Source organism: Electrophorus electricus, chromosome 3, assembly GCF_013358815.1.
Source record: "Electrophorus electricus isolate fEleEle1 chromosome 3, fEleEle1.pri, whole genome shotgun sequence".
Classification (NCBI taxonomy): domain Eukaryota; kingdom Metazoa; phylum Chordata; class Actinopteri; order Gymnotiformes; family Gymnotidae; genus Electrophorus; species Electrophorus electricus.
Window position 1 is genome coordinate 3,668,768 of NC_049537.1, and position 27,566 is coordinate 3,696,333.

Genomic DNA, 27,566 nt, shown 5'->3' on the forward strand with positions numbered 1-27,566 from the left:
TTGGATTGTTTACACATGGTTTACACGTACATTTAACAAACTTATAATGTGACCTGTAAATGCTCAATTCAAGAGGATCGCTGATCAGAACTCAGCTCTTCCAGTAACGTGTGGCAGTACACAAAAGCACCTTTACTTCCCTTGAGCTTGATTCTTAGAGAGCTAATTGTCCCTTTCGATATTATCATGACACTGGATTGCTCACCATTCACACTGAGATCTGAAGTAGCACTATTTCATTTCTCAAGGACAGAGTATGATATGGGTATATTATCCACAAACACACCAAGAATCTATATCTTTAAACATGTACTGTTTTTACTATCTGTGTTTGAGGCCTTCTGTGGACATGCACTTCCCCCCATGTGAAACGATTGCTTTAGTAAAAATAGGCGACCAGAAGACCACGTGATCAAAAAAAGAAGGAAAACACGATCACAGGGGAGATTTTCTGGTAACTACAGATGAAAGTGACTATAGTGATCCAGAAGAAGCAGTGCCTGAACAAATGCATTTTTCAATGTCGGTAAATTGCTGCAATTCCCAGTGTTCACGCAGTGTCTCACATGTCCTACTTATCTGGCGTGCGCAGGGAGGTTTTTCCTTCGTGTTTCCTATGGAGTTGTGAGCTGTGGTGTTTGGTGAGACACGAGCAGGAAAGTGACCTGGGTGGCCCGGAGGTGTTATTTCAGTCCGGGTGCGGATGGCATCACTTCCCATCTCAATGCCTCCCTCTCCTTGCACAGCTGGCAGGATCTTCATTAGTCTGTTTAGAAAACAAAACGATGAGATTTTGTCAGGTAATTAAGCCATTCATGCCGAAGAGCGAGTTTATCTTTGGCGTTGCTGGTCTGCACCGTGCAGCCATGTGTGTTTGTCTCCTCCTAGGAGTGAAAGGTTGTATCGGGTGGGCTGCGTTCCAGAGTTAAGGCAAACCATCATAGCAGTAATTTACGTATGCTTTCAAAAAAACAAAAAACAGATAATACCAACACTGACTCTAAACCAGAGCTGTATGATGAACTCAGGCATCCATAAGGGCTACATTGTGTGAAAACTCACTTTGAGTCTGCCTTGCTAACTGTTAACCTCATGGAAGGTTACACAACCTGAGAGAGAGAGACTTAAAGGTAATCCTGGCAGATTCTTATATCTCACAGATATTCCAGTTTTCCGGCTTTAACTCCTCGCCACCTGTTGCATTTGCTTACCAATCCAGTGGAGGACCAGGAATAGTTTTGTGCCCTGCCGCGTTTGCCGATTTGACGACTGCATACCTGGAGCACACTTGCACGTCATTTGCTAAGTGTGCGAGCGTTTACTCTCATTTTCTGCGCCCGGGGGCCTTCGGCTGTCTGCTTGGACCTGACAACCATTAATCAATTACCAACACGGCCTGTGCCCACAAAAATATTCACAGCCTCATACCTTTGTAATTCAGGCAGGCACTGTGGAAAGATGCCAGCATCCTATCAAAGGAATCGCTCTTTTTTTATGGCACCATTACCTTTGCAGCCTTTCCTCACCACTCGGAGCGGAAAAGCCAAGCACCCAATGGGAAGGGGGGGAGGGGGGGGGGTTGGGCTGTTTGTTTGTTTGTTTACTTTCTGCCTGCTCCTGACTCCATGACTGTTTGCTATTTTCGATGATTAGAAAGCTGCACTGTTTTATAAACTTTTATATCATACGAAAGCTAAAAGGCTTTTGAAGGACTGAAGGTGAACCAAAAGACTGTAGGAATGAAGTCAACATTTTACTGAGTGTGTAATAGTGGCTCTTCACTTTTATAGAGGTTTTTTAGTGGTGAGTAACCTTTAAACACCGTTTGATTTCTTCCGCATGGAGCTCGTCTGTTTTCACTTTTACCTGTAGCACTTAGCAACCTCAATGGTAGGATGGCTTGTCTCCTGGTCAGTAGAGAGTTCTCACACCTGCTCCAGACTGGGCTGGGTTACTGAGATTAAAATGTGTGGACTGAACCTTCAGAGCCTTGTGTGTGGGCACCATGCTCTCCATTTCTCTCAGAACAAAAGTGACCATCATGCAGCCCTCTTCTTTGGCCACACTCGTCTAGGATCGATTCTGAATTCTTCGCAGCTTCTCATCAAAGTCCAAAGATGCGCCCTCAAGCGGCTTGTTTCTTGTGAGACGAAGGACGTGTCCACAGATCAGCCATTGAGATTTGTTCAGCCAAGCAGGGTCCCTGTTCTGTCCTGACCTCTCCTAGCCGGGCCTATGATGTGTTTCTGCTCCTACTCTAAGAAAGTCATGTGTGTTTGCTTCTGTCACTGTGTTATGTTGCAAGCGTTCACTCTCATCTGCCCTTAGGAACACGTGCCAAACCCGAACGAGAGACGCACATGGTCTCCGCGCTGGTCAGCAGATGCACTAAACGGAGTCATTCCCATCTATCACAAATCAAGGGAGTTCTGGAGGCTCCCTTGCTGCTTAGGATGGATGTGCTGGCTGAGGAACCTTGAGCGATAAGACAGTTTGGACTGTTGCTTGTTATATATGCATCACAGGCCAACCTGCCGAATCTTCCCAAATCCCAAAAAGCTCTTGGAGACATCTGGTCCGACCCTCTGTAATGCTAACGGAATTGTCAGGGATCCTCCGCTCCATAGTCTTCTGCCAATCTAAAACACAAGTCTGAGGTTAACTGCAGTGGGGATTATTAATTGCCCCCTGTTCCCTCAATAAAGACTCTATTTATTAAGCTTATGAATATTGAATGGCAAGACATAAATATGTGGGATAATTAACTTTCTGCACAATCACTCAGTGTCGGGTGGAGATTGTCTGCTTGAGGTTGTTAGGGCAACCATAAATATTCATCAGTTCTATGAAATACAATTAACTCAAGTGTCTGAATCTAATATTTTTGGGTATTCACGCTATGCAAGGACACAGCGATTTACACAGATTGTTAATAGTCCATGCAAGAATCAGGCAAATTCAAACTCAAACTGACCAACAACAGCAAGGTCTTAAAAAGGAGGACTCCGGATGCGTGGAGAACTCGACGAGAGCGATAAAGAGACACGGTGAGAATACATAGACTTCACCGCTGCTGGATGAATGAGCACTAGCTGTGCAGAGCATGTGGTAGGTAAGAGGCCCGTACAGGGGTTCCTGGGGCGTAACAATGAGGGCGTGCGCCGGCCCACGCGAACTTAGCTGCTTTTTCAACTTCTGTTTATTTTCAGTGGAAGTCATATTTGTCCGGTCGGTTTCACCACTGGTTAATTCAGGGACGAAGTTGTAGTATTCTGCTTTATGCATGTATCTTGAGCAAACTGTGGGATTAAATCTAGGTCAGGTTCCTGGAGACTCTTTAACCAATAACCTTAAATAACTCATCACACAGAGAGATTATTTTAGGAAACATTACTATGATATGAACTGAATGCATGCATTTGTTGGAAGACTGCTGGCTTTGATAGTGAGAGACTCTAATAAAATAAATGTTTAACGCTATGAATAATTTAGGCCTTTCTTATGAAGGAAGTTTTTTATTTTATTTTTATGAAGACCCAGGACACATCTATATATTTGTAATTTTAAAATAAGGATGGGGAAAGGAGACAAAAAACAACATACCCATGTGGCCTCAGTAGCTTCCACAGCTGAGAGAAATAAAACAAGAATCCTGTGAAAAATCCCTGGACGGAGAATTATTTGATCACACATAATACATAATAAGTCCAGCCACAAATGCCGTTAAACCTTCAAATGCATATCCTTTGGACCGAGAACAAAGGGAATCAAAACACCGGTGCGATAAATTATTCACATCAGACTTGTCAAACTTTCCTCCTGCTCCATGTTTAGAAGGGGGTGTGTGTATTTTAGGTTCATCCGGCCCTGCCCATCCATTCCAGAAGCTTCATGGTTTGTCTCTCTCTGTATGACGTGAACACGTCACATAATGGACACTACAGTGATAGACGGTGCAGTTCACAGAGACTGTACTGGAGCTGTCGGTCTAGAATTATTCTAATGTGGGTTACCCATAGATCACCTGGATGTCTGTAGGATATGTGTTTAGCATAAGAAGTGACTGCCGCATTTCCGTGGACCCTTTTAATCTTTAAAAAGGGACGTGTTCTCCTGGCCTGAACGTTCTCACTGACGGTTTCGCGAGGGTTCAGCTGGTATTACAGGGGATGGGTGAATTTGTAAATCTGAATTTAACTTGAGCTCATGCAGGTCATGAATATAATTAGCTGGATGTGTTAATCAGTAAATTGCTCTGCTAATCAATTAATAAATTAAAGATGGCAGGTGTTTTTCCCCCTATGTTTCATGGGAGCTCGGAATGAGGTTTGTGCAAAAACTGCTGTGTAGAGTCTGTTGCTTAGTCATTGCATCAGTAAGACACAAGGTGCAGTTTGTGTATGGGTGGCCGTCCTAGTTTTTAGAAGTTTCAGACAAAAAATAGAAAGTACGTGATCAAACTTTAAGTTTGCTTGCTGAAGTTATTATACTTTAAGTGATATTACACTTGAATTGGCTTGCGGTTGCATAAAGTAAAAAAAAACAAAAAAACAACCTTTTAAACTAGCCTTAGTAAGTCAGAAGCATCTATTACATTAGCTGGTTCGTGTATGGAAGTATGGATATGGGTTGGCATTTTATTTGTTGGACAGATAAGCCATAATGAATGAATATTACTTTGTTGTGTTTTGATTCACACAAAAAGTCAGCATTTATCACAGTCCTAGTGCCCGACTGGTAAAAGCAGCAAAATGAATGATGATCCATGAAGAGACCGACTACACCATCTGCACAACGGAACAGGAGGGTGTCAACGCGAAAGAGAAACATCACATAAGCTGCTGTGGTGGTGGTGGTGGTGTAAATAAAAATTCACTTTTCTTGTTTTTTTGTTTTTTTGATTAAGTTGTTTTTGATTACAGTACATCACTGAAGACCCAGAATGCAATTCTCAGCTTTTAGGACTGCGTACCCAGAACCACGCTTTGCTGGCGTTTCACACATTAACCTCTACTACAGTTCTGACTGTTCCCCGCAGCCCAGAGTGCTTGGGAGGTGAACATCTGGTTGCAGCAACCGGCCATTCATTTACTCGAGAGGCTTTTCAGGCGGAATTTTCCCTAAAATCCTACTCCGACACTTATTTCCCAACTTCTCACAAACAAACCCTACCCACCCAATCTTTGGCTTCCAGGATTCCGCTTTGTTGCTTGCTTGCTTTATTTATTTACTTACTTACTTATTTACTTGCTTACTTATTCTGTATCCTGTTTTGAAAAGGAGATGCCCGAGGATCTTGTAACATAGCTATCTTTGAGAAGGATATTACCAACCACCATCCTCATCCATCGTTTTGTTTTTTTTTTTCTCCCTCTGTATAGTGAATGGAAGAGAGACTCCTCGGGAGAAAGCACTGTAACAAGTCTGAGCCCAGTCCGCCTTCTACGGCCTCCGCGCCATTTAAGGGTGTTGTCAGTGAATCTGTGCGGGAGCCTTGTTAGCCTGAGCTCCCTCACGGAGGTCCTGGATCGTGGCAGAGTACAGCGAGCCGTCCCCTGGAGCCTTGCTCGAAGCCGTTTTTGATGGGCCACATGACCACTCAGGCGCCCTGTTCTCTCTAACGGCGGCCCTACGGCACTCACTGGATTCAGGGAGGATGTTCAAAACCACCTTTGGTGGGCAAGAAGTCGTGTGGTATGACTGGCATTTATTTACTGTTTGCTTGCTTACTGTTTTTACAAGGCAGTTGGCAGCGAGACGGTTTGTTGTTGACGTCTCTTTTATAGTAACCTCTCAACACACGAGGTTCACTCTGAAAGGTATCAGAGCGCGTGGTGTGTGATGGGCACACGGCAGGGGAAGGGTGTCCGCCAGAGGAAAGGCGGCACTTCCCCGAGGATATCTCCGCTCAGTTCTTCCCTCCGTTTTCCCTAAACCATTTTTCCAGAGCCGTTTTGTCGGAATCATTTGAATTTCTTTCTGGTGCTGTTCTAGGCTGCTTCTCTCTGATAAACCCTGTAGTGTTGCGGACCCCACTGTCAGTCAGTCACCCCAGTACGCTCTATCTAGGTCATACATGTTCCTCTCACACATGAGCTACCTCATTTGTTCATCTCCCAAACACACCCTACCGAAGGATAAACCCTCACATCTGTGTCTCTATGAATTCTCACGCTACCAAACCTTTGAGTGAAGCTAAACGGATAGCACCAATCTTTTCCAAACCCACCCCCCCCCCCGCTCTTCGTGCCCTGTCTTTGATCATCCTAAATTAATTCTCCATGAATCTGCAAAAATGGTTTAGAACTGATTAAAGCCATTCACTGTCAGGCTTTTTTACAATTCACAACGAATGTTGCCACAGCAACAAAGGGCCTGCTATCGGTCAGTATCGGCACATCGGCACACGCAGGCGGAGCAGGCTGTGGATGTCGGTGTGGGCCAGCTGCTTGCTCCGCCCTTTGCAAGCACCTGGTGTTTTCTTACATGATTGAGTTTTGTAGCACGTGCTGGTTGCAGAATAGCTGCACACCTTGGGGCACAGTCGTGTGCCCCAGTTGCCTTGTAGTGAGTGTAATGCATCCAAAAAACGGTGCAAGTCATTATAACACTGGACAGAATTGTAGGTTTTGTATGTTAAGGTTTTTAACTATGGGGTGTAGAATTGTTTTTTGACTGACAGTTTGTGCAGTTTCCGTTTCAATGTTTTGAATGATACTTTACAATTGTTTCCCTTTTTGAATCTTTGCGCCAGGCTTAAAACCACACCACACCACAGAGAGGCACGTGGAAGCTGAGGCACACACCCGTGAAGTGACGATTTTTTTTTAACAGCCCCCTAAAAACGCACTGCTGACATGCGGCAGGATGTCATTTTTAACTCGTTCGGCACAAGGTTGCTTGGATGGCGTGCTGTATGTTTGGTTTTGTGGCCTGATCGATGCTGGGAGAGCGACTGACGTAACCTTCTCCTGTCTAAATACACACATCTGTTCTGATTTAGGAGATCAGTAAGAGGACCGTGGCTGTGTTTAAGCGAGGTGCAGAGCTGCAGATCTGGGGTTATGCCGTATAGCTGGAGCTCCTGGAAGCAGATGGCGAACTGCTTGCTTGTGTACACAGTTACCATGGGGCAGCCCATCATGCTGATGTACTTTGAAACTGTTGGTTTATTTAAGTGAAGTTCACATCCACAGAATGTAAACACACAGCGCCCATCCTCCCCGAACAAACGTGGGATATTAGTTTAATTTGAATTGTTCATTTGAACGATTTATGGCTCATTAACAGTACTCTAAGAAAGGTTTTCTGTTCAAACTTTGCAACCACATATGTGAAGGAATACAAAGACACAATGAGAGTGAACTTGTATCAGAAAATGGTTCACATATCAACCACACGTGTACGAGATGTTGGGGGGGGGGGGGGGTTGCCTTTCTTGCCTTGATGCACGTTTCGTCTGTGTGTGTGTGTGTGTTCATTCAAAATATTGTTGCAACACAAGGTCACCTGTTAAGTTAGTCAGTAAAAGTTGAAAAGTTGGTAGGCTACACAGCACGCTAGATTAATTAGTCTCATGAGATTGTTATTTTCCAAATATTACATTTAGTCTCATTAACACATTCGCGTGTCTGTGTTGTGCAGCCAGTGCTTACCAGCAAAGGAAAGAAAAACAGATCAGAGGAGTCAAGCCAGGCCCCCTCTAGTAGAACCGCAGCCCATGTGAGCGCGGGCACCAACAAGCAAGCGTGCTCCTGCACCAAATCACATCCGTGCATCTCTCCACTGAATTGCTTTGACCTTTCAGTTGCTAGGGTGCACTGTTAATTCTAATATGTAACTATGACAACCCGCAGACTCGGCAAGCAGCGCTGACGCACTGGCCCGATCGATAGCACGTTGTTCCGCGCTGTTCTAATCTGCCACTTGCATCCTTAACTCCCGCTCTCGTGCGTTCAGCCGCGCTCTCCCGCGCTGACATCTCCGGCTGCTCGCTGCTAGTTTGTTTTTTGGGTTTTTTTTTCACAGTGGTGGGCATTAGCTCATCCCACCATGATCTCAGTAGCTATAAAGATAGAGAGAGTGAAAGGGGGAAAACAGTGAATGGGGGAAGGGAGAGAGACACGAGGCTCCATTTTTCTTCTTTCAGCGACGGGTCATTAATAACCTCCACTTTCTTCATGCTTGTCTCACGTGTGCTCAGATCCTGGGTCTGTCAGCATGTCCAGACTGGCTTAAACATGCTTTTTCTTTCACTGGTAGCAAGATAAGAGCTCAGTATTTCCATTGTTAATTTTGCTTTTACATCTCCCACTCACCTATATGTGAAATCCTTATTTACAAAAGATATTTTGCACTCCAGTTCCCACGACTCTGCTGCAGGTTGTCGCGGATTAAGTCATTACATTACATGCTATATTTATGTCTAAATTTGGCCATCATGACTGGTTGGCCGTTAAGCTTGCTTTGACTAAGTGAATTCCATGGAAACTTCTTTTCACTGAGTCCAACATACGTGCCAAATGCTCACAGGTAAACCGTGATGCAAACTTAACTCCCGGTGTTTGAAGACAATAATTGTTCTACATAATAAATAAAATAATTAAAAATAAATAGGTAAGTAATAAGTATTGAATTTCTGTTTTTTTTTCCTTTCTCTCACTCCGCAAGAAAGCAACTACCCAGTGATGTTACAGTGAGACAGAAGAAAAACACGTTGTTCCGTGCAGACCGCCAACCGCTGCTCACCTCAACCCTCCAATATAATCCTTATATAATTTCCCCCTATTCCACAGGGTACCTAAGCAGTGCCCTTATATTCCCTACACAATAATCATGTGATGTAGGTCAAGGGAACTGCAAAATGCCCTGCAACGTCATCATACAGAAGACATGCGTGTCATGGTTTGGTTGTTTGTTTGTTGGTTTGGTTATTTGTTTATCTTGACTGCTGGGCCATTAGACAATTCCTTTGTTTGCTACTGTGGCTGGCCAACTACCGAACTGCGTGTCTACAATGATGACCGCACTTTGCATATAAAGCCAATATCTGGTTGATGTTGGCTAAACACTTTGCTGTGGCCAATATTTACCTCAGGATAACATTTGTTTTTCAGTCTAATTGGCAGCTTTTCCGAATAGGTTGCTTCCACATCATTGATGGTTTTCAGCAAAAACCTGTTAAGTATTATAAGCACTCACACACACACGTGAACTCTGAAAAAATCCTGATTGTTTCCTGCTTTCCTGATAATCAGCCAGACGGCAAGCTCAACCTGCCAGAACATCTTGACGAGACACGCAGTGATTGATGGGTAAACTTTAATGTTAACTTCCTGTGTGGAGATAAACACTACTCCCTGCACAGTTTCAAGATCCCTTCAAACTGGATGTTTTAACTCCCTGTGGTTTGGAATCGCTCTTAAAATTGCCAAATTCCTTATGTAGTCCACTTTGCAGGCAACCGCCTGGGCGACTGGAATGCACCGTTCGTGTTCAAAGCTTCCCAGGCCTCTTTGGAGATGGACGAGCAGTCTTTCAGTTTTTGTTTGCAAATCACATATACACGCATATACTTCGGTTGTCATCCGCAACTTTTTCTAGCACAGGCGCATAAAGTTGAGACATTATTAAAGCAACTTCCTGTTCGTGAAACAGATTTGTTACATTAGTGACATCTTACCAGGTGTTAACAGGCAGTAACCCGTTGTTACTACCAGTGTATTCGCCGCATTCCTTGGAAAATACTTTTCTGTTGTATGCATGTAATAAGTGTTATTACTCACTACGGTATTTCTCAAATACAACAGGAGAGACATGGATGGTAGCCATAGAAGACTTCTACACATATGATATAATACATGACGCATGATCCTAACTTTACGTCTGTCATAGCCGACAAGGGCAGACCGTTTCTGTACAGCCCCCTCGATTCCGGATTGTAGAGGTTCAAAACTAAACTTCTTCATTTTATGATATAGCCTATCTGGTTAGTAGTCACGAATGTGCCTGTTTCCATGGGAATGATGAAAGACAATTTTCTGATGGCTGTGAGTACACAGCAGGCCCGAGCAGGTACAAAACACTCGACGTTAAAAATAGATGGACCGTTATGAGCCAGCGCTGACACTTTGAGCTGTTTATGTCAGATCAAGATGATTTTATGTTAAATCCAATTAGCATAACTGATTATGAGTAAAACATAGAATGTTTAAAGGATGTGGGAGGGGGGGATACCAACCATAGATGAGGGTGTACAGTGTGAAAGCTTTAAGAGATCCTAACTGGTTCCCACCCTTCTTCTGGTGCTGTCAGCGTTTGAGAGAAGTCTTGCTTAGGCATCGCTGACACCTTTTATCCACCAGACCAGAGGCGCACCTACGTGTCCTAAAAGGATGCATCACTTGTGCCGAAGACCCGTCAGCTGTCAAGTCTTGCGGTTTTACAAGCGACAAACTGAGCTTCACCAACACGGTTCACGTCACATCCCTGATCACTCCGACAGCCTCTCGCCATTTTTTATCTGTCACCTTGTTCCGTGTGTAACGAACGAAAGGTTTGCCGGCAATGTCCACGTTGGGAGTTCTGGCGAAGATTATCCTTCTTTGTTCCCACGGATTTAAATGGACTTCCTCTGCGCGAGCTCAACCCAACAGCCAACATCCCCCTTTAAACTTTTACCTTGTTAATGTTTAATGACCCCTCATGGGAGCGATCCTGTTTTCCATGTTACAGTGGTTATTCGTATCCCTTGCCGGCCATGCGTGTTTGGTACGCTCCTCGTCTTCGCAGTAAATGATTCAGAAGGTGTACGATCAAAGGCTTCTGAAGATGTACTGCGCCGTTCAGCTTCTTTTTTTTTTTTTTTCATGATAGTTTCTCGCGCTCTCGCTTTGGGCATGCTCCCCTATTCCAGGCCGCCCGAGCAGACTTCTAGCGGGAAAATACAAAGCTGTAGATTCAACTCCACATCTGGGAATATGCCACTCTCCGGCAGAGAAAGAGGAAAAGAGAAAAGTTTCTCTCTTGAAGAAATACTTAATAATTGAGTAAAAGAATGTACAGAAACTCCTAATCTGTGGCAGTGGTAGCTCAGTGGTTAAGGTACTTGACTAGCCATCAGAAGGTTGACGGTTCAAGCCCCACAACCGTCACGTTGCCTCTGTTGGGTCCCCTGAGCACGGCCCTTAACCCTCAAGTTGTATTCAGACATAATTGTAAGTCGCTTTGAATAAAGGTATCAGCTAAATGCTGTAAATGTAAATTGGACTGAGATAAAAATGAAGTCAGTGATTAATAAGATTGTGTGCGTATGATCAAGACTCTTGGTGTGTTTATATGAAAAGAAGACTGAAGGACTGGCAGAATCTGAGGAAGAGCCAGAACCCCGGAGGATGTGAGGTAATACCAGCACAGTTCTCCCATGGCAGCTGTGCTAATGACAGTTTTAACGGACCGCATGCGTGCATTAGTTTCCCTTACACACGCAGTAGCTTCTGTGCATGCCAAAAATGGCGGCACAATGCAGTATGGAATGAATATGAAAAATGAATGAATTATTCCAAGCCTCATGTCTTCTTGGAGCCCACTCCATGTACATATCCCACCTCCTCACAAGGTCTGTTTGCTGCTGGTGTCACAGGCTTGCTTGTTGTGTTTCGGTGGATCTCTCTGGATGAAGCAGGCGGAGAAGAAGGGGCCCTTGCCAGACCCCAGCAGGAAGCACCTTCACAGGGGCCTCACTTCTTCATTCACACGGCGGAGCAGATTGACAGACGTACCAGAGGCCTTGTTAATAACAAGCAAGTCCATGCAGCACGCCACATGTGAAAAATACGACATGAAACGGCACCGTGGGATATATAAAAAAAATGTTTTAAAAGCGCTCGACGCCAGTGGGCTTGGGAAGCTGCAGGAAGAGAACTGTCAGAGATGATTCAAAATAGGACAATACCTTTTCATCATCCAGCCACGGACGCCTCCGTTCCTTCGTGTTTATTTGCCGTAGCGACTAACGGAGGATATTGATTTTCTTCTTCGGGTCCGTCGCTTCCAAGGCTCCGGTGGTGTCACCTGCACTGAGGGGAGTTTTTGATCATCTTAATTTAAAACAGCCTGTTTTCCTCACTCACAGTTGATGTTCTTTACGTTGCTGGGATGCCTGTGGAGGAATGTTTGTGATGTGAACTCCAAAGGCCTCCCGAGAGTTTGGGTGATTCTTTGACAGTTCGTGACGTGTCGGCCAATAGGAGAAGAGAGGAGTCTCGGGCACAGTGGCCAGATGAGAGAACTGATATGAGAATGCTGCATAATTCTTCCTAGCTCACACACATCTGTTTGTACGTGTGTGTGTGTGTGTGTGTGTGTGTGTGTGTGGTGTGTGTGTGTGTGTGTGCGTGCGTGCGTGTGTGTGTGTGTGTGTGCGTGCGTGCTGGCGTTAAGTTCATGTTTTCATTTTGACTTCCAACATTTTTGTAAGCCATCTGTGCAAACATTTAGGAAACACCTCACAAGCCTGTCAGGGTGAGAGAGAGTGAGAGAGAGACAGAGACAGAGAGACACACACAGAGAGCGAGAGAGCAGGCCATTACTCCTTTAGACAAGGAATGCACAGTTGAGTCAGGGAAAGAGAAAACTGTACTGTCTCTCTCTCTGTGTATGTGTATGTGTGTGTGTGTATGTGTGTGCGTGTGTCTGAGCGAGAGAGAGAAAGCTTAAGGCACTGTCGAGTAAAGCATAAATTCTTTGGCAATGTGTTGTGTGTGTGTGTGTATGTGTGTGTTCACTTCTCCATCAATGTGTTTGTGGCGTGGCCCAGTACGAGGGTGTCTGCAGAGTCTGGCTCTCCCCACTGAGGTCTCCTGCTCTGAGGTTTGGCTCTGCTGTAGAGTACAGCGTGTCCTTGGCCAGAGAGGAGGACTGAACCATGACATCCATAAAACACCCAGAGCAGGCAGCCACTGGCAAATGACACCAACAACATGATCAGTTACCCCAGCAGCTTTCTCTCCCTCTCTCTCTCGTTTCTTCTGTGCATATGAACATTAGAGCATGTTTGTGGTATTTCTTCAAACGATTTATGTGTCACATGCTTGGCAGCTAAATGTTTCATGAATTTAAAAAAATAATAAATAAATAAATTTGACTAGGGCCAAAAATTTCATTGCTGGAATGAGTTTTGTTTGCGAGGCTATCAAAGTTCCCTTCTGAACTTTAGCTGGAGTGCTTTATTCTCTAAGAACCATTTTCATAATGTCATTATCCTCCGTGTATTATTGAATCCAAGCTCCTTTGTTTGTGTGGGTTTTTTTCTATATCCATTTCTACCTTTCTGTCCTTCTGACCTAATACTGTTCTAATGTGTTTTTCCTCTAGGAAAAGCCTGCACTGCTGCTGGATTCCTGCTCTATTTGCACAGCACAGCTCATATAACTTTTCCCGCACCGTGACCTGTTTAAGTACCTTTAGCCATTAGCCACTGAGAGACTTCACAAAGTTGCTCTGCTGATGAGTTTCTGAAAGGTTGCTGTTTTCAAGCAGGCATGTAGGTGGAGGTTCAAAGACTTACTATTTGTGATTATTTAAGCAGGGGTTTTTTTTCTCCTGTTGCTATAGGAACATACTTTATTTAATGAAACTGTTAGCACTACAAAGTGTCCTTGTCAGAGGGTGACACATATGTACTAAATCAGGGTTGAGACCAACACTTCAGTCCTATATGAAAGGAGAACAGGGGAATCGATTGTGACTGTTGGAAGCAAACTTCATATCACTATTTTTTGACAGTTTGATCTCTCTCTCTTTACCTGTCTCTGTGTCTATCTGGCCCATGTTTGTCTTTCGGGCATTTCAAACATCACAAGAAAAATGAAAAAACAAAACAAAACACTAAACAGTCTGAACTGTTGGACTTGTTTGAAATTGTTAGGCCATTTTAGCCAGTAATGTTTTTATATTTATTCTTATAGTTGTTAAGAAATGCAGTGGCACATTGTCCCTCATGTGTAGTTCCCTTTTTATTGTTTCGCAAATTTAGTTAAAAAAAAAAAAGTTCAGGACCTGTAGTGCACAAAATGGAAACGCCGTGTGGTGTACGCATGCACTCCTGAGACATGCTGCATGGCTGCTCCGTTTCAGTGCAGTGGTAGCTCAGTGGCCGAGGTGCTTAACTTTTAATCAGAAGGTTGCTGGTTCAAGCCCCACCACTGCCAAGTAGCCTCTGTTGGGCCCCTGAGCAAGGCCCTTAACCCTCAGTTGTTCGCATTGTATTCAGATATAATTGTAAGTTGCTTTGGATAAAAGCATCAGCTAAATGTAAATGGCCTGCCCTTGTAGAAGTAGAACTACAGCCTTTATGGGCTTTTTCTTTTACATAGAACTTCTCAAGAATTGTCTGCCCGATACAAGTAATACGGAAATAAATCGACGCAATTGTTGTTCTAATGTGTCTGTCCAGGGAATGACCAAAATATAGCCACATCTAATAAATAAATAAGTAGAACGCGAGCCCACAATTCCTGACTCTTGGAAAGACGGAGCGCTGTCTCAAAATATAGCCCTGCACTGCCAGTTCTTTCTTTGCAGTTATTATTATTGTCCGACTCATAATGAAACAGAGTGGTGTTACAATCTCTGTTTAGGTTTGAAGGTCATATCGTGTGCAGGACAGCCAAAAAGCACTTGAGGTTTCAATATTAAAACAGCGCCCTTTCTCAGGTCCAGCTGGAAGCACAGCAATAAAGTGCAGCTTGTGTTTCGCACTGTTTCTGCCCCTTAAGCAGAGGAACTCGAGGAGATTCTTGGTATATTAAGGTTTCGTGTTGTCACACAGAGCTTGCTTTTGATTTCATCTTCTTCATACCAAACAATATCCTCACGAACAGCAACTGCAGAGTACATGCCATGGCCGGCAGCGTCCAAAGCCCCTGGTCTGCTCGGCGGATGGTCCTGTTTCATAGCTGTTAGCACCCAGAGGACCTACAGTAATCTAACTGAGCGTATCACAGATGAGGTCACTGGGTCTTTCAGACAGAACTATATTTCAAATATTTCACAATCACAGTTTTAATTTTACAATGTAATTTTTTTTTTCCATTTATTTTTTGTGTTTTATAGTTGATCTATAACAAAATGACCACATAGCATGTCTATTATGAATACTAGTTCATCATATATACTTTTTATACTAAAAACAGTTGTTTTGTTAGCTATTGGGTTGCTTAGTTGAGCTAAATTATTTGAAATTCCCTTATTTCATTTCACAGATGGACTTTAAGACCAGGGCCGTCAGTCACTGAGTAAATGTATTCACTACCTGTAAGCCTTGAATATTTAGCAGCTCGTCTTCCTGTGGGCAGTGTACTCTCGCAACACACCACAGCCACATCACAGAGTATATCTGTGTGTTTGTGTGTATGAACCTAAATGCAGGGACCCTCTGCCAGTATTCAGATTGCTACTTACACTTGATGTATATACAAACATGATGGAGTTGGCGGGCGAGAAGGACTCATTTCACATTGCCCGGGGTGACCTGGTCGGCCAGAACGGAATCCGACAAGCATGCTGGCCCAATCTCTTCCGCACCCGTATCTCTGACATCCCTGGTACTGCCGGCCTGCATTTCCCTTCGCTCTGCACCTGGTCCCAGAGGGCTTAAAACAAACCGACAACAAACACCTCTCCACCTCTCCCGATGCCTTGACCCCACCCAGACTGCCTCACACCACTCTCATCCCTGCAGTTCCCCAACAGCACAAGCCAACAGTTTACAGATCATGTCTGATTTCCTGAATCAATTATCTTAATGAAACAACCCCCTCCTTTTCATTCTTCTGTTCTACCAAACAATGCTCGAGTCCTAATGGGAAAAGTAGATCATCGAGGGACTATATTTAGAACCAACACGCACAGTTAACAAATGGGCAACCGGAGACACTTTCTTGGTGAGACCTCACCCATCTGCGTCAGGCAAACAGGCAGCAAGTCGACATGTTCTGTTTGCTCACAGGCCGAGGGACCTGTAAATCTGACTTCAAATTTCATTGTCCTCCGGTGGGAATGAGAGGCCGTGTCTCTGTTTGGTGTGTGTTTGGGGAAGGGGGTTTTAGGGAAGGGGGTTTGACTTGTGGATTGTCTTGGAAGAGAGAGCTGAGAGACATGTCAGGATTCGCTAAGCCCTCTGTTCTGAGTCCTGTTTCATTGGCCCCCTGGACCCCTTTACCACTGACATGTTATAATAACTCTCCCACTTACTGTGTTTTAAAGGGAGACGCTTTATTCTCCGTCTCTTCCAAGTTTTTAAGTGACACCAGTACACCATGTTAACAAAATATTTGCTGTAGAGAGAAGTTATGGCCCTTGAAGTTATGGCCCTTTTTCCTGTTGGAAAACACTCCACTTAGGCCACTCAACTGTTACTGCGAAATGTCCTCTGTTCATGGAGCTAGAATAGTTAAGCCAATAAATGTGCTCATTTATGGAAGAATAGTGCTTCCTACCCTTTCGCTCACACTACACGAAGCTGTAAGAAAATGGAGGTGGGTGTTGTCGGGCAGTCCCTAAAACCTGAGGGTGGCACAGGGAGAGATTTAGCACGTCACGCTTTCAGACACGCGTGCACGCAGACCTCTTAGAGAAATAGATTATCGACAGGGATGGGGTTTTTATTTTCTTCGCTCCGACTGCTACGGTGGGCTGTAGCAGAGGTGAAGGAACGCAGCATTCTCTGGCAGGTCCCCGGCAGCTCAGCAAGTGAGCAGTCGCGCAGTCCTGCGCCACCCCGGACCGCCGTGGTCCAGGTACGCGGCACGCAGCCAGGCGGGAAATGCACTGTAATCTTACAAGCGACGTGCGGCAAATGGGCATACATCCTGGGATAACCATAGAGGCGCTGGCGTGCCACGGACAGAGCCTTCTGGAGGAATTCCTGGATTCCTCAGCAGCTGCCACGTACAAAAGGCACAAGGGAAAAAGGGTTTTGAAATACTCACTTATTTTCAGCACAAAGCGTGTGTCCTGAAACACCCCTCTGAAGGAGAAGACATAGCACGAGCCTTTAAAGAAGCTGGAATACAGGAGTGTAGCCACTTGTTTTACGATATGAGGGTATCTAAGGATGTACGACCTTTGACCTCAGCTAATGGAAGCAGACAGGAACCCGGTTCACACAAGCTGTGTGCACGCACGCGCATGTGTTCACTCACGGCAAGAAGGCTGTGTACATATGCATTAAAAATCTAGAACAAGGGAGAAAGAAAAGGCCAGCTTTCAGCTCACTTCAAGAAAAATCACACGCATCAAATCCAATCGAGCTCAGAGCAGGTCAAGTATGGACCAGAGAAGAGCGGTCAAATGAGCCTTTCTCAATAAAAAGATCTCGCAATCACAAAACGTCCCTCTGCCTCGCAACCGTCTGGCCAATCTGTTTTCTTAAAGGTGTTTATTTTGCCCAGAAAAACACAACGAGACTCATACAACACAAAGAGAGCATCAGCTGTCCCTAAAGAGACACAAGAAGGAGTGTGTGTGTGTGTGTGTGTGTGTGTGTGTGTGTGTGTGTGTGTGTGTGGAATCTCACCCCTCGTGACAGGATTTTCTGGGCTGGAGGCATGACTCCACTGAGATTATATGGGGCAAAGCACTAAGGAGCCAGTGACGGAAAGACCGCAGTACACCACGTTGGGCGTGAGGTCAGACTGAAGCCTCTGCCATTCTCCAATAGAGACTACAGGGAGTCGGACACTAGTGCCCCTCCAGAGCCCACGGAATTTCATGGCAGGGACAAGCCAGGTCTCTGCTCTCCAAGAAGCATATGATGTGTTTTACTTACAGGAAAAAGGAAAAAAATCATAGTAAGGGAGACCTGATAGGATCCAGTCTAGAAAGGAGAGAGTTTGGCTCATAGCTAAAAAGGAATCATGATAAGTACTGTCGGGAGGTCCCTGTGAGCTATACCCGAACAAAACTGGAGAGTCTGGACACGTCAGTGTGAACGTCACTACTTCCTGAGAGAAAACCAAGTGGAGCAAGTAGTCAAAAACACTTGAGATGAAAATTTTAACAGCAGCCCCTTGCTGTCACGGGTTCTGCAAAGTGTGGAACTGTGAAGGGTGAATCCGATTGGACATAAACTTTTTGAAGTGACAAGGATATTTTTTGCCTCACAATACACCTGAGGTTATTTTAATGTGCTGGAAGACAGACTTGATGTCGCTAAAACAGAAGGGCTGAAATTAGTTTGTTGGTGAAACATGCCTAGGTGATTCTACTGCCTGGCAATCAGCACTGGGTAAAAGTTGGTAAAAGTACAGCATAAATGTATATTAAAAGTATAGTATTATACTCGAATCAATCAGATTCCAGTCTGTACACTTCCAAAGTCAGATTTCTCCAAATACATATGAAATATGTAGCCAAATCACCACAAACTCTGCTGGCTAAAAGGACTGAATATTTCTTGTAATTAGTAATAACTAGAAAGATACAGGACTAAATCTTTAAGCAGCAAATTTTTTTCTTTTTTAAATATACAAAGTATATTAACCATTTAAACCATTTTTGCTGCTTAAAACAACTTTTCGCTGCTTAGCTAAGGAACCTCAGACATTTAACTTAAAGCAGCAGTTGCCTTTAACCAACTACCTGGATACTGCTACTGAAAGGCAGCTCTCGGATCTCGGATCAGTCACTGATCTCAAACAGCAATTGTGATTTAGAATGGAAGTGAAATACATGGCATCCCTAATTAGGATACACCTCAGTGGAGTACTCTGTTACAATGCAGCATTTAGGCCTATATTGCCTTAAAAAGGTAAACATACACAGCCATGTGAGCCCCATCTTTCTGTTACCCTGTCTCTCTCTCTCTCTCTCTCTCTCTCTCTCTCTCTCTCTCTCGTGCACGCTCTCCCTCGCTTTCATCCTTCCTGAGCAGGCTTATCATCAGAGCTTGCAGTAATCTATACGTCATCCAACATTCTGATGAGAAGAGTATCATCGCTGATGTAAAGGTATGCTCCACGCATGGATTCCTTTGACCCACCTCCAGCTCCCCACCGCGGCTTCCCAGCGAATCAAAGCCAATCATCACAGAAGCCGTTTGATCCAACGAGGTCAACGAGAGGCAGCGTTCACGACTGCAGGCAGCACCGTAGGATTTCAGAGGAACGGCTGAGCAGACGCCTGCCAGACCCTTTCAGCACCGGCGCTCCGCTGATGAATCTTGGTAGGATACTGCCACCTTGTGGCGAAACTGGACGGTATGTCGCAAGGGTCGCCTCTCAACAGATGTCAGAAATGACACGAGCTGCGGTGCGTCCCCATCCTGGACGGCAGGGTTTCGCCTGCATTTTCGAGCACGGGTCCAGTAAAGTTCTAGGCATAGGTCGTGGTAAAAACAGAAAGTATTAGGTGTCCTTTCAGTACTGCTGACTTCACAGTTCCACCCCCTGAAGTGGCTTTCTGTGAAGACTAGATCAGTGAGAGTGGAAAAGTGTGTCAGGGTTTTTCTATTCTTTAATCTTTTGATCTAAATGGTAACAGACTGTTCTTTTAATATCGGCATGACGTCTCCTCATGGGGTTTGGTCCACAATGTGCAATTGCTTTTCTTAGGAAATCTTTTAATAATACAAGAGAAAAGAAGTAGACTGTCAGTTCAGTTAAAAAATGTTCTGCCAGTGCTTCTCCCCCACCCGAGTATAACCATGGGACACTGAATGCAGTACCAAGGAAGCTATTACGGTAAGTGATTAGACTAAATACTTTCTCTTCTTGTTGTGATCATTTGACCTAATTTTGCCTCAACGGGCCTTCTGTAATGTCATAGAGCCCTGAGAAGCATTTAGACGAACTCAGAAGAGAAGCTGTCAGGAGCAGTTGTTGGCAGGTATTCAGAGCGTGCCCCTCGGGGTCAGCGTGGCCAGGGTCAAGGGCCTCAGCTGTTTGCTCTCAAGTTTAAAGTGTTTTTCTTTGTAATTTCCAAAGAGTCTCAGAAATATTTTAGCAAGAACACCACCCAGCTCTCCGGTACTCTGTTCTTCATTGCCAGTGTGGATGACTACACTCCCCCACAGGGACACACGGACACACACACACACTTTCTCTCTCTCTCTCTCACACACACACACACACACACACACACACACACACAGACACAACACTCTCTCTAGGAAAAGTGCTGAGTCATGTTGTGGTGCACTTTCATTCAAAAAGTCCTGCCTCAGCAGAACACTGTATCTGTGCTTAGAGAGCAGTGGCTAAATCACCCAGCCAGACAGAGCAGGGGAGCTGGGAGCTTTTCGGACTGGTTGCATCATGCTGCTACTGCCATGAACCGCAGCGTTAAACAAGGAGCGCTTATTGCCTTGAAGGGAAGAGGGATGTTATTGCTGGCCTTTCGGAGTGTTTTCCAGATGATTGCTCCACTGTCACATCACACACACACACACACACACACACACACACACACACACACACGGTCTTCACCACCCATCCTGAGCACAAACGCACTGCAGTGATCTGACAAAGTAGCTCTGCTTTCACAATTATATACTCACACATGCACGCACACACAACGTTCACAAATACTGGAATATGCTCATACAGTACATATACTACCTCAAGCATACACCTCACTGACATGACAGTACACTTATATACCATCAGTAACACACACACACACACACACACCTGTGACACATTCACAGCCACACAAAAACACACAAGCACAAACATGTACACACACACGCACACAGACAGATGTTGAATCGTCTGCTGATCCACTTCACTGTCTGAAGGCTTGCCCAATACATATTCATGGGCCAAAGCTTAACTAATTTACACATTCTCTTTTTATCTGGAGAGAGATACAAACAGCATTCTGTTTCACATCGATCTTCCATGCTTTGGCATAGCTTCTATCGTTATATTATCTGCTTACTCCACACAATATAACAATGCATTTAAATGCAACCAGCCTACATCTCTCTGCAACCAAGCGATTTCTCCAGGGGAAGGTTGTGGAATTACGTACCGTCATGGTCGACACACGTGCAAACTCGGGACATGAAAGGGTTGGTTTGCAACTGGCGGCAGGCGTCTCGTGTTTCAGCATGGCTGCACTGCAATCCTGTTGGCACATGCACACGCGTCTGAGCAACTATGATGTCACCGCCCAAGCTGACGACCCGGAAATCCTTCATGGCCGCAGCGGACAGATAGAAATCCAAGCTTCAGTGCGCAATGCCAGAGATCACTTGGCTCCACTGAGCCTTGCTGAACGAGCATTGAAGAGTCCCTTCATGTCATGTTCAACTTCCCTGCTGTGCACTACATGTACCGATGAAATTTTCCCGGAAGACACATTTATCGGAGTTTATCTATATATCTTCACCAGCCACTTTGTTAGAAACACAAACTTTGCACCTGCACTCTGGTGTCTTTAATAGGGACATTTTATATGCATATAACCACAGACTATAGTCCAACAGGCACTACTGGTCAGGCCACCTCTACCCTGTTCATTTTTGCTGTTTCTCTCCACAGGACCATCACTCATAGGATATTGTTTGGGCCACAGACTATTGCCAACACAGCAGTCACACTGATATTGTAGGTGTTGTGCTGGAGGGCATGTATCTGGTACAGCAGGTTGACAGTGTTGGGTTGAGAGTGGACTGCCATCTAGAACGTGGTTTCCGTGGTTAGAAAGTGACCACCGATGAAATGTGGAAGAAAACCTAAGGCAAATTGTGCATGGTAATGAACTTATATTCTCTAACTCTACACCTACCATGTGTTTCTAATAAATAAAGTAGGTAGTAATTGTATATTTGAAAGTTATTATTAGTGAGTTAAGTTTAGATCCATAATTTACATCATGCATATAGAAAAACAAACTCTGGAAGCAGTTATTACATTTGCAGTAAACAGCTCTGCCCACACGCAAAGATTCGCATAACACAACCATGACAGCATGTAATTATCCATCAGCATATACAGCCGCTGTCTGTCTCTCAGTGACCACATCAGAAGCACGCACAGCCGCATCACAGCAGTTATCCACAATAGTCCTCAACTACATTTACATTCACATTACATTTAGGACATTTAGCAGGTGCTCTTATCCAGACCGACTTACAAAAGTGCTTTGTCATCTACTCATATAATGCATCCTAGCCAGTACAGCAGGTTAGAACCCAAGTGAACTATCGAACTAGCATACTGCATGATACAGGACTCGCCGCTGATATCACTGGTATAGCGCAAAAATTCTTGGGCCACATCCCAAGAGGCTGGATGGAGGCCCTTTTTTTAAAGCAAAAAAATTATTATTATTTATGATCCCCTCCTGCCCCCCAGCTCGAGACACCCTCCCACCCCCCACCCGACCCCCTGCAGGGCAGTGCGTGTCCGAGTGACCCTCCCTTACACCACTGGCCAATACCTAGAAAGAAACGCAACAATACCGACCACCAGTGAAGCGCATTAGCCACCATTAGAACGCCTAATTACACGCTTCCGCGAGTTGGGCTTCATATCAGGGCGCACGTGCGACGATCCTGCAGTAGACAGCACGAGAGGGGCGGTTGGTTGTTCTCGCAGGCCTTCGTTCTGCAAAAGCACGAAGTTGCATGAGCTTGACAGATTGCCCCGTTAGCGTATTAGGATGCCTAGCACAAAAGAGCACTATTAACAAGATATTGAGTGGCGAGGCTTGCAGACTAATAAAATGCGCTGTCTGACTGGGCACGTGCCAGAGATCACGCTTTCCGTAAGCTGCTCGGTGATTGATGCCGAGGGTATTAGCGCTAAAGATGCGGTCTGAAAATAGTGTTTGAAAGCGTCGTGGTTTTTGGCACTGAAGAAAGGATCAATTTCAGAGGCGGCTCCCGGTTTTTTCGTGGGTTTTTTTTTCCTCCTTTGATGAAGAGGAATTATGCATGCTTTTTTTTTGTACATTGCATGTCTCTCGGAGCATCCGTGGCCTTGAAGCGTGTCAGAGACGATTAGACGATCAGAAAGCGGGTGGAAAAGACTGTAATTCTACTAAAACAATCTGCAGCCTCCCACTGTTGGCGGTAACATTTAAAAGCCGTTTGCTGTGTGAGGCAAGGCTTGGAAAGTTGCGCCCGATATGTCGGACAAACTTCCTAAATTCCACCCATCTCTCTTCACAACCCGGGCTGGGTGTTAGGACAGGGCAGTCTAGAAAAGTACAGACGCATGCACATCTTTACTGCCTGGCCTGATCTGTGCGTAGAGGCATTGCTTATTTGCTTTCTAGCAGTGGATGCCATGCCACAGTGACAGCTCCACAGAGCCAGGGACTGCTACGGTGAAGTCTGGTGTTTGTAATCGGGTTATCCGGTTGCGAGAGGCAGGCCTCTTGTTTGTTTCTCTTCTTCTTCTTCTTCTTCTTCTTCTTCTTCTTCTTCTTCTTCTTCTTCTTCTTCTTCTTTTTCTTCTCCAACGCCTACTTGTTTAAAGCTGCTCCGAAAATCACGGAAGCAGGAAACTGCCTGGTGCATCTGTTGCTTACTCAAGCGGTCTAGTCTTCGGTATCGGTAAAGCACTCTCTCCCAGTCGCAGGTAAGCCGTCAGTTCTCATCGCATCATTAATTTAAAAAGGTGGCGGGGGGTTATTATTACAGCTGATGAAGGATCTCTGTCCGAAACGGCCCGTTTCTCTGGAAACTTCACTGCAGTTGTGACATATTAATTTTGCCCAGGAAGCGTTTCAGTTTCATTTTAGTTTCTTTCCCTCGGAACCTGAATTAACGTTTGCCTGCACGTTTGATTTTAGTCGGTTTTTGTATTATTATTATTATTATTATTATTATTATTATTATTATTATTATTATTATTATTATTATTACTATTATTATTATTATTATTATTATTATTATTATTATTTCTTGGACATGTGCATACTTTAAGCATGTACCTTGTATAGTGCATGGTCTGTGATCTTGTAAGATCTCACGTTTGCCAACCCTTCCCACGATAAACAGAATGACCGATGCGGACGAGGCATCGTTCCGCGCCGTGCAGCTCGAGCAGGACAGCGTGGAGTCGCCGGCGCCCGGGGCGGGAGCGGGCCGACCGCGCTCAGGTGGGGCGGATACGCCTGGCAACGAGGACGCGGGGACGAGCGATCGGAGCGCGCACGTACAGTCCGATCCACTGGCTCGAGGAGGGAAGAGGTCCTCTGCGGTTGAGCAGTTCAAGCTTCGGAGGTTTTTTGTCCTGCGGGTATATGACACGTCGTTCTCGTTGGGGCTCAGCTGTGTCGTGTTTTCTTCGAGGTTATGCTATTATGTTATGCATGAGGCCTTGATGCAAAGCGGACTCGGGAACTTGTATCCCATGCAGCATAAAGTTTAGTGTCACAGAATAGCAGAATTCTGCCAGCAGGATGCAAACCTGTGATGTTTTGCACTGATCTCGGCTCGGTTTTCTGATCGTTGCCAGCTCTCACTAGCCCTCACAGCAAACTACAAACCTGAAGCAGCGCTCAGTAATCCACTTATTCTCATTGTGCGTTGTAACTGATTGTATTAGAATGTCGTTATTGTAAACACAGAAGATTGTTGAGTTCTAACAATGGAGGGCACCTCACCACACCCACCGCAAACATGTTGCAAAACTAGCAGTGAAAAGCTCATATACTTTCTCCAGCATTGTGGTCTTTTGTTCTGTTGTTTGTCGAACACGTCCACTTCTACAGAAAGCAGAGGCGGGTGTTTCTCCACAGTGACCTGGAAACATTTATTCATTGTATTGTATGGTGTGCACAGCAAAGTCAGGATGACAATGCCATCCCTGTTACTGCACCTGAGCCATTTCTATGGCAGCATGAAAAGCCATTATTAGTTACATCTTGGCACTGATCAGACATACGAGGACAAAACCATGGCGGGTTGATACTCATTTATCTGTCCTTGGATTATCTAGAGCAGAAGTTCTCAGTCCAGATTTTCTGACTCCCCAGCAAGTACAAATCTTTTGTCCTGTTTTAGGTCTTTAACATACACAAGCCAGAGGCGATTGAGAGTTTAGTAGTTCTTCCTTGGATGTGGTGTGTTAGGAACTATAATAGATTTTAAAAATCTAGATTGATTGTGGGTCTGTGATGATTGGATTGAGAATCTTTGACCTAGAGGTAATCACACCAGGTTTATATCCTATAACCCTGTGTACAGTATAAGGGTAACTCTATGCTGTGTTTGGTTCCTGGTTTAGCTTGGGACCCTAGATCATGCTATCGAGGACATCAAATCCCTGGTCGACCCAAAGGAAGATGGCGCCGTCCAGAGTGTTTGGTTAATGGCTGAGTATGTGTTTCATTTGTTCTTATCAATTATTCATGTATACTAGATGTAATGTCAACAAGATAAATTTGCTAATTTTAAGATCTTTGTAATGAGGATTTTTTTTCTTTTTCAGTTTGCACTGTATAGACCAGTTCACATGGCAGTTAGTGTTTTTGGTTTTTCCAAAACCAAATGTTTATGATTATGACTCTTGACACATAATTACAATGCCCAGATGAAGACTCTATTTGCTTTGTTTCATTAGATCCCTGAAAAACCAGCTATTGCATTGTTCCTAGTTGGGAACTGTCTGTTAACTAACTGATGTTTGTAGATGACTTCCTCTTTCTTACTTTGATATTATTTTAAAACATTCTCTGCTGTATGTGGTCTGGTCGGGTAGTCACACATATGTAAATGGTAAACAAATGAATTCCTGCATGTGCCAAGAACTATTTTACAAATAAAAAGCCCTGCTAAACCTTCCACCTACAACAGATTCAGCCAAGTCCACATATGGACCGACGTGGACCAACGTGGACTAACACGCGAACATCCTATTTACAAATGCGGAGTAATTAGGAGCCCAATGTATATAAGTGTCTTAGAAATCTCAAACTGCAGAATTGCTACAGCTGATGTTCTGGAAATAAATGCGATTTGCAGGAAATGATTAAAGCAAATTATGCAGGCAGCAAAACAAGCTCAGAGGAGGACTTTTGGCTGAATGTTCTTGCGGAGGTCGGCGCCTGTCTGACCACACAGGCTTTTAAGAACCTACCACATCAGAATGAATAATGGAGAATAATGCATGTAATTTTCTTGGCCCGACATACAAACATGTGCACATGCCACACACATGCATCTGTAAGATGACTGAATGTGGAATAATAATAATAATAATAATAATATATTCAGATTTTATTCACCTTATTTGCACTGAATTATGTGTTTGTTTAAAGGTTAATTGTTTAAATAATTGGATAATTGATGTTTATGCTGAGAATAATGCATAATGCACAACAGTGTAATGTAGATAACTGCATATAACATAATATGCTCATTAGACCTTTATTTGTCATAAAACAATCATTTTGAGAAGTAGTGATGCCCATTAAAGGCTGGTGGTATAACTTGTCTTACCTTTAAACCATGGAAAGGCTCCCTGGATGGCGAATGCTAAGATTAGTGAGAAGCCGTTTCTGCCCCTGTAGCTTATGTTCTACCTCAAAATAATTCATTTGTTTTCATCAAAATGTGCCACCCACAACTGTAGATTCAGGCATCTGTGCAAACTGCTCAAGCAAACAAACAACAGCAATGCAAACAACAACAAAGACATACAAAGAGGAGGCTAGAAACACAATCGGAGACCAGTGACTGGGAATATCGCTAGAAATGTAATCGTGCTGTTTGTGATGAATTTATTACGAATGTTCCCAAAGATACCACAGAGCTCAGTAATTGTTGAAGGCTGAACAGACTGAAACTTCACGTCATGCAGGTTTCATTCTTTCGGTCCACTAGCTGTCACCATGGTTACCTAATTTGTCATTCTGTTAGTTCCTGTGCTATGGAGAGCTGAGTAGAGTGTAGATTCTAAGGAGAGCTCTTCATCACATCATCCCTGCAGAAATCACAGGGACCCCATTTAATATCCTGCCCACGGAGAGCTAAACCCTGTTAAAGAAGCCAAGAGTCCTCAAAAGTGTCCCCTAACACTTTGCTTTTATTCCCCATGATAGGAGTCGCTATCCAGTTTTTTTTTTTTTAATTAAGTACGTCTTTCAATGAAGGCGTAAGTTCTTTGTCTCTTGCTTTCCTTCTTTGTCTCTCTGTCTTTCTCTGCAGAATCGATCACTGGAACAATGAGAAAGAACGACTGGTGTTCATCACAGAGAAGTCGCTCCTTCTCTGCAAGTACGACTTCATCATGCTCAACTGCGAGCAGATCCAGAGAATTCCCCTCAACCTTGTGGACCGCATTGCATATGGTGCCTTCACCTTCCCCCCTCACTCCCTTCTCACGTGAGTAGCTCCCCCGGGTTCCAGGCGCTCGTGGGATCTCCTCCTTCATCAGAAGGAGAAGTGGTGTCTCGCTTGTCCACTGAAGCAAACAGCGTTCACAGGACTTTCCCATTATAATCACAATCGTACGTTTTAGATATATAGCACTTTTCTGACACCTGACACGTTGAAAATGTCACTTTTCAAAGCATGTTAAAACAAATGAAGGAATATCTAGAAAGAA

At 44.4% G+C, this 27,566-nt stretch overlaps 1 protein-coding gene and 1 long non-coding RNA gene across 2 annotated transcripts in view; one reads left to right on the forward strand and one right to left on the reverse strand.

The window, feature by feature from the left end:
• Positions 1 to 24,002, reverse strand: LOC113575908. The gene is made up of 3 exons (XR_003410453.2): positions 23,947 to 24,002; positions 21,034 to 21,129; positions 1 to 766 (listed from the first exon to the last, which is right to left on the reverse strand). It is a non-coding gene; the product is annotated as an uncharacterized LOC113575908 (long non-coding RNA).
• tprg1 (tumor protein p63 regulated 1) overlaps positions 23,466 to 27,566 on the forward strand; it is a 16,247-nt gene continuing 12,146 nt past the window's right edge. The window contains exons 1-4 of the mRNA XM_027007734.2: positions 23,466 to 23,591; positions 24,014 to 24,254; positions 25,245 to 25,336; positions 27,167 to 27,343. Coding sequence (XP_026863535.2) covers positions 24,015 to 24,254; positions 25,245 to 25,336; positions 27,167 to 27,343 — 509 coding nt within the window. The 5' untranslated portion in view covers positions 23,466 to 23,591; position 24,014. The remainder of the gene's footprint in view (positions 23,592 to 24,013; positions 24,255 to 25,244; positions 25,337 to 27,166; positions 27,344 to 27,566) is intronic.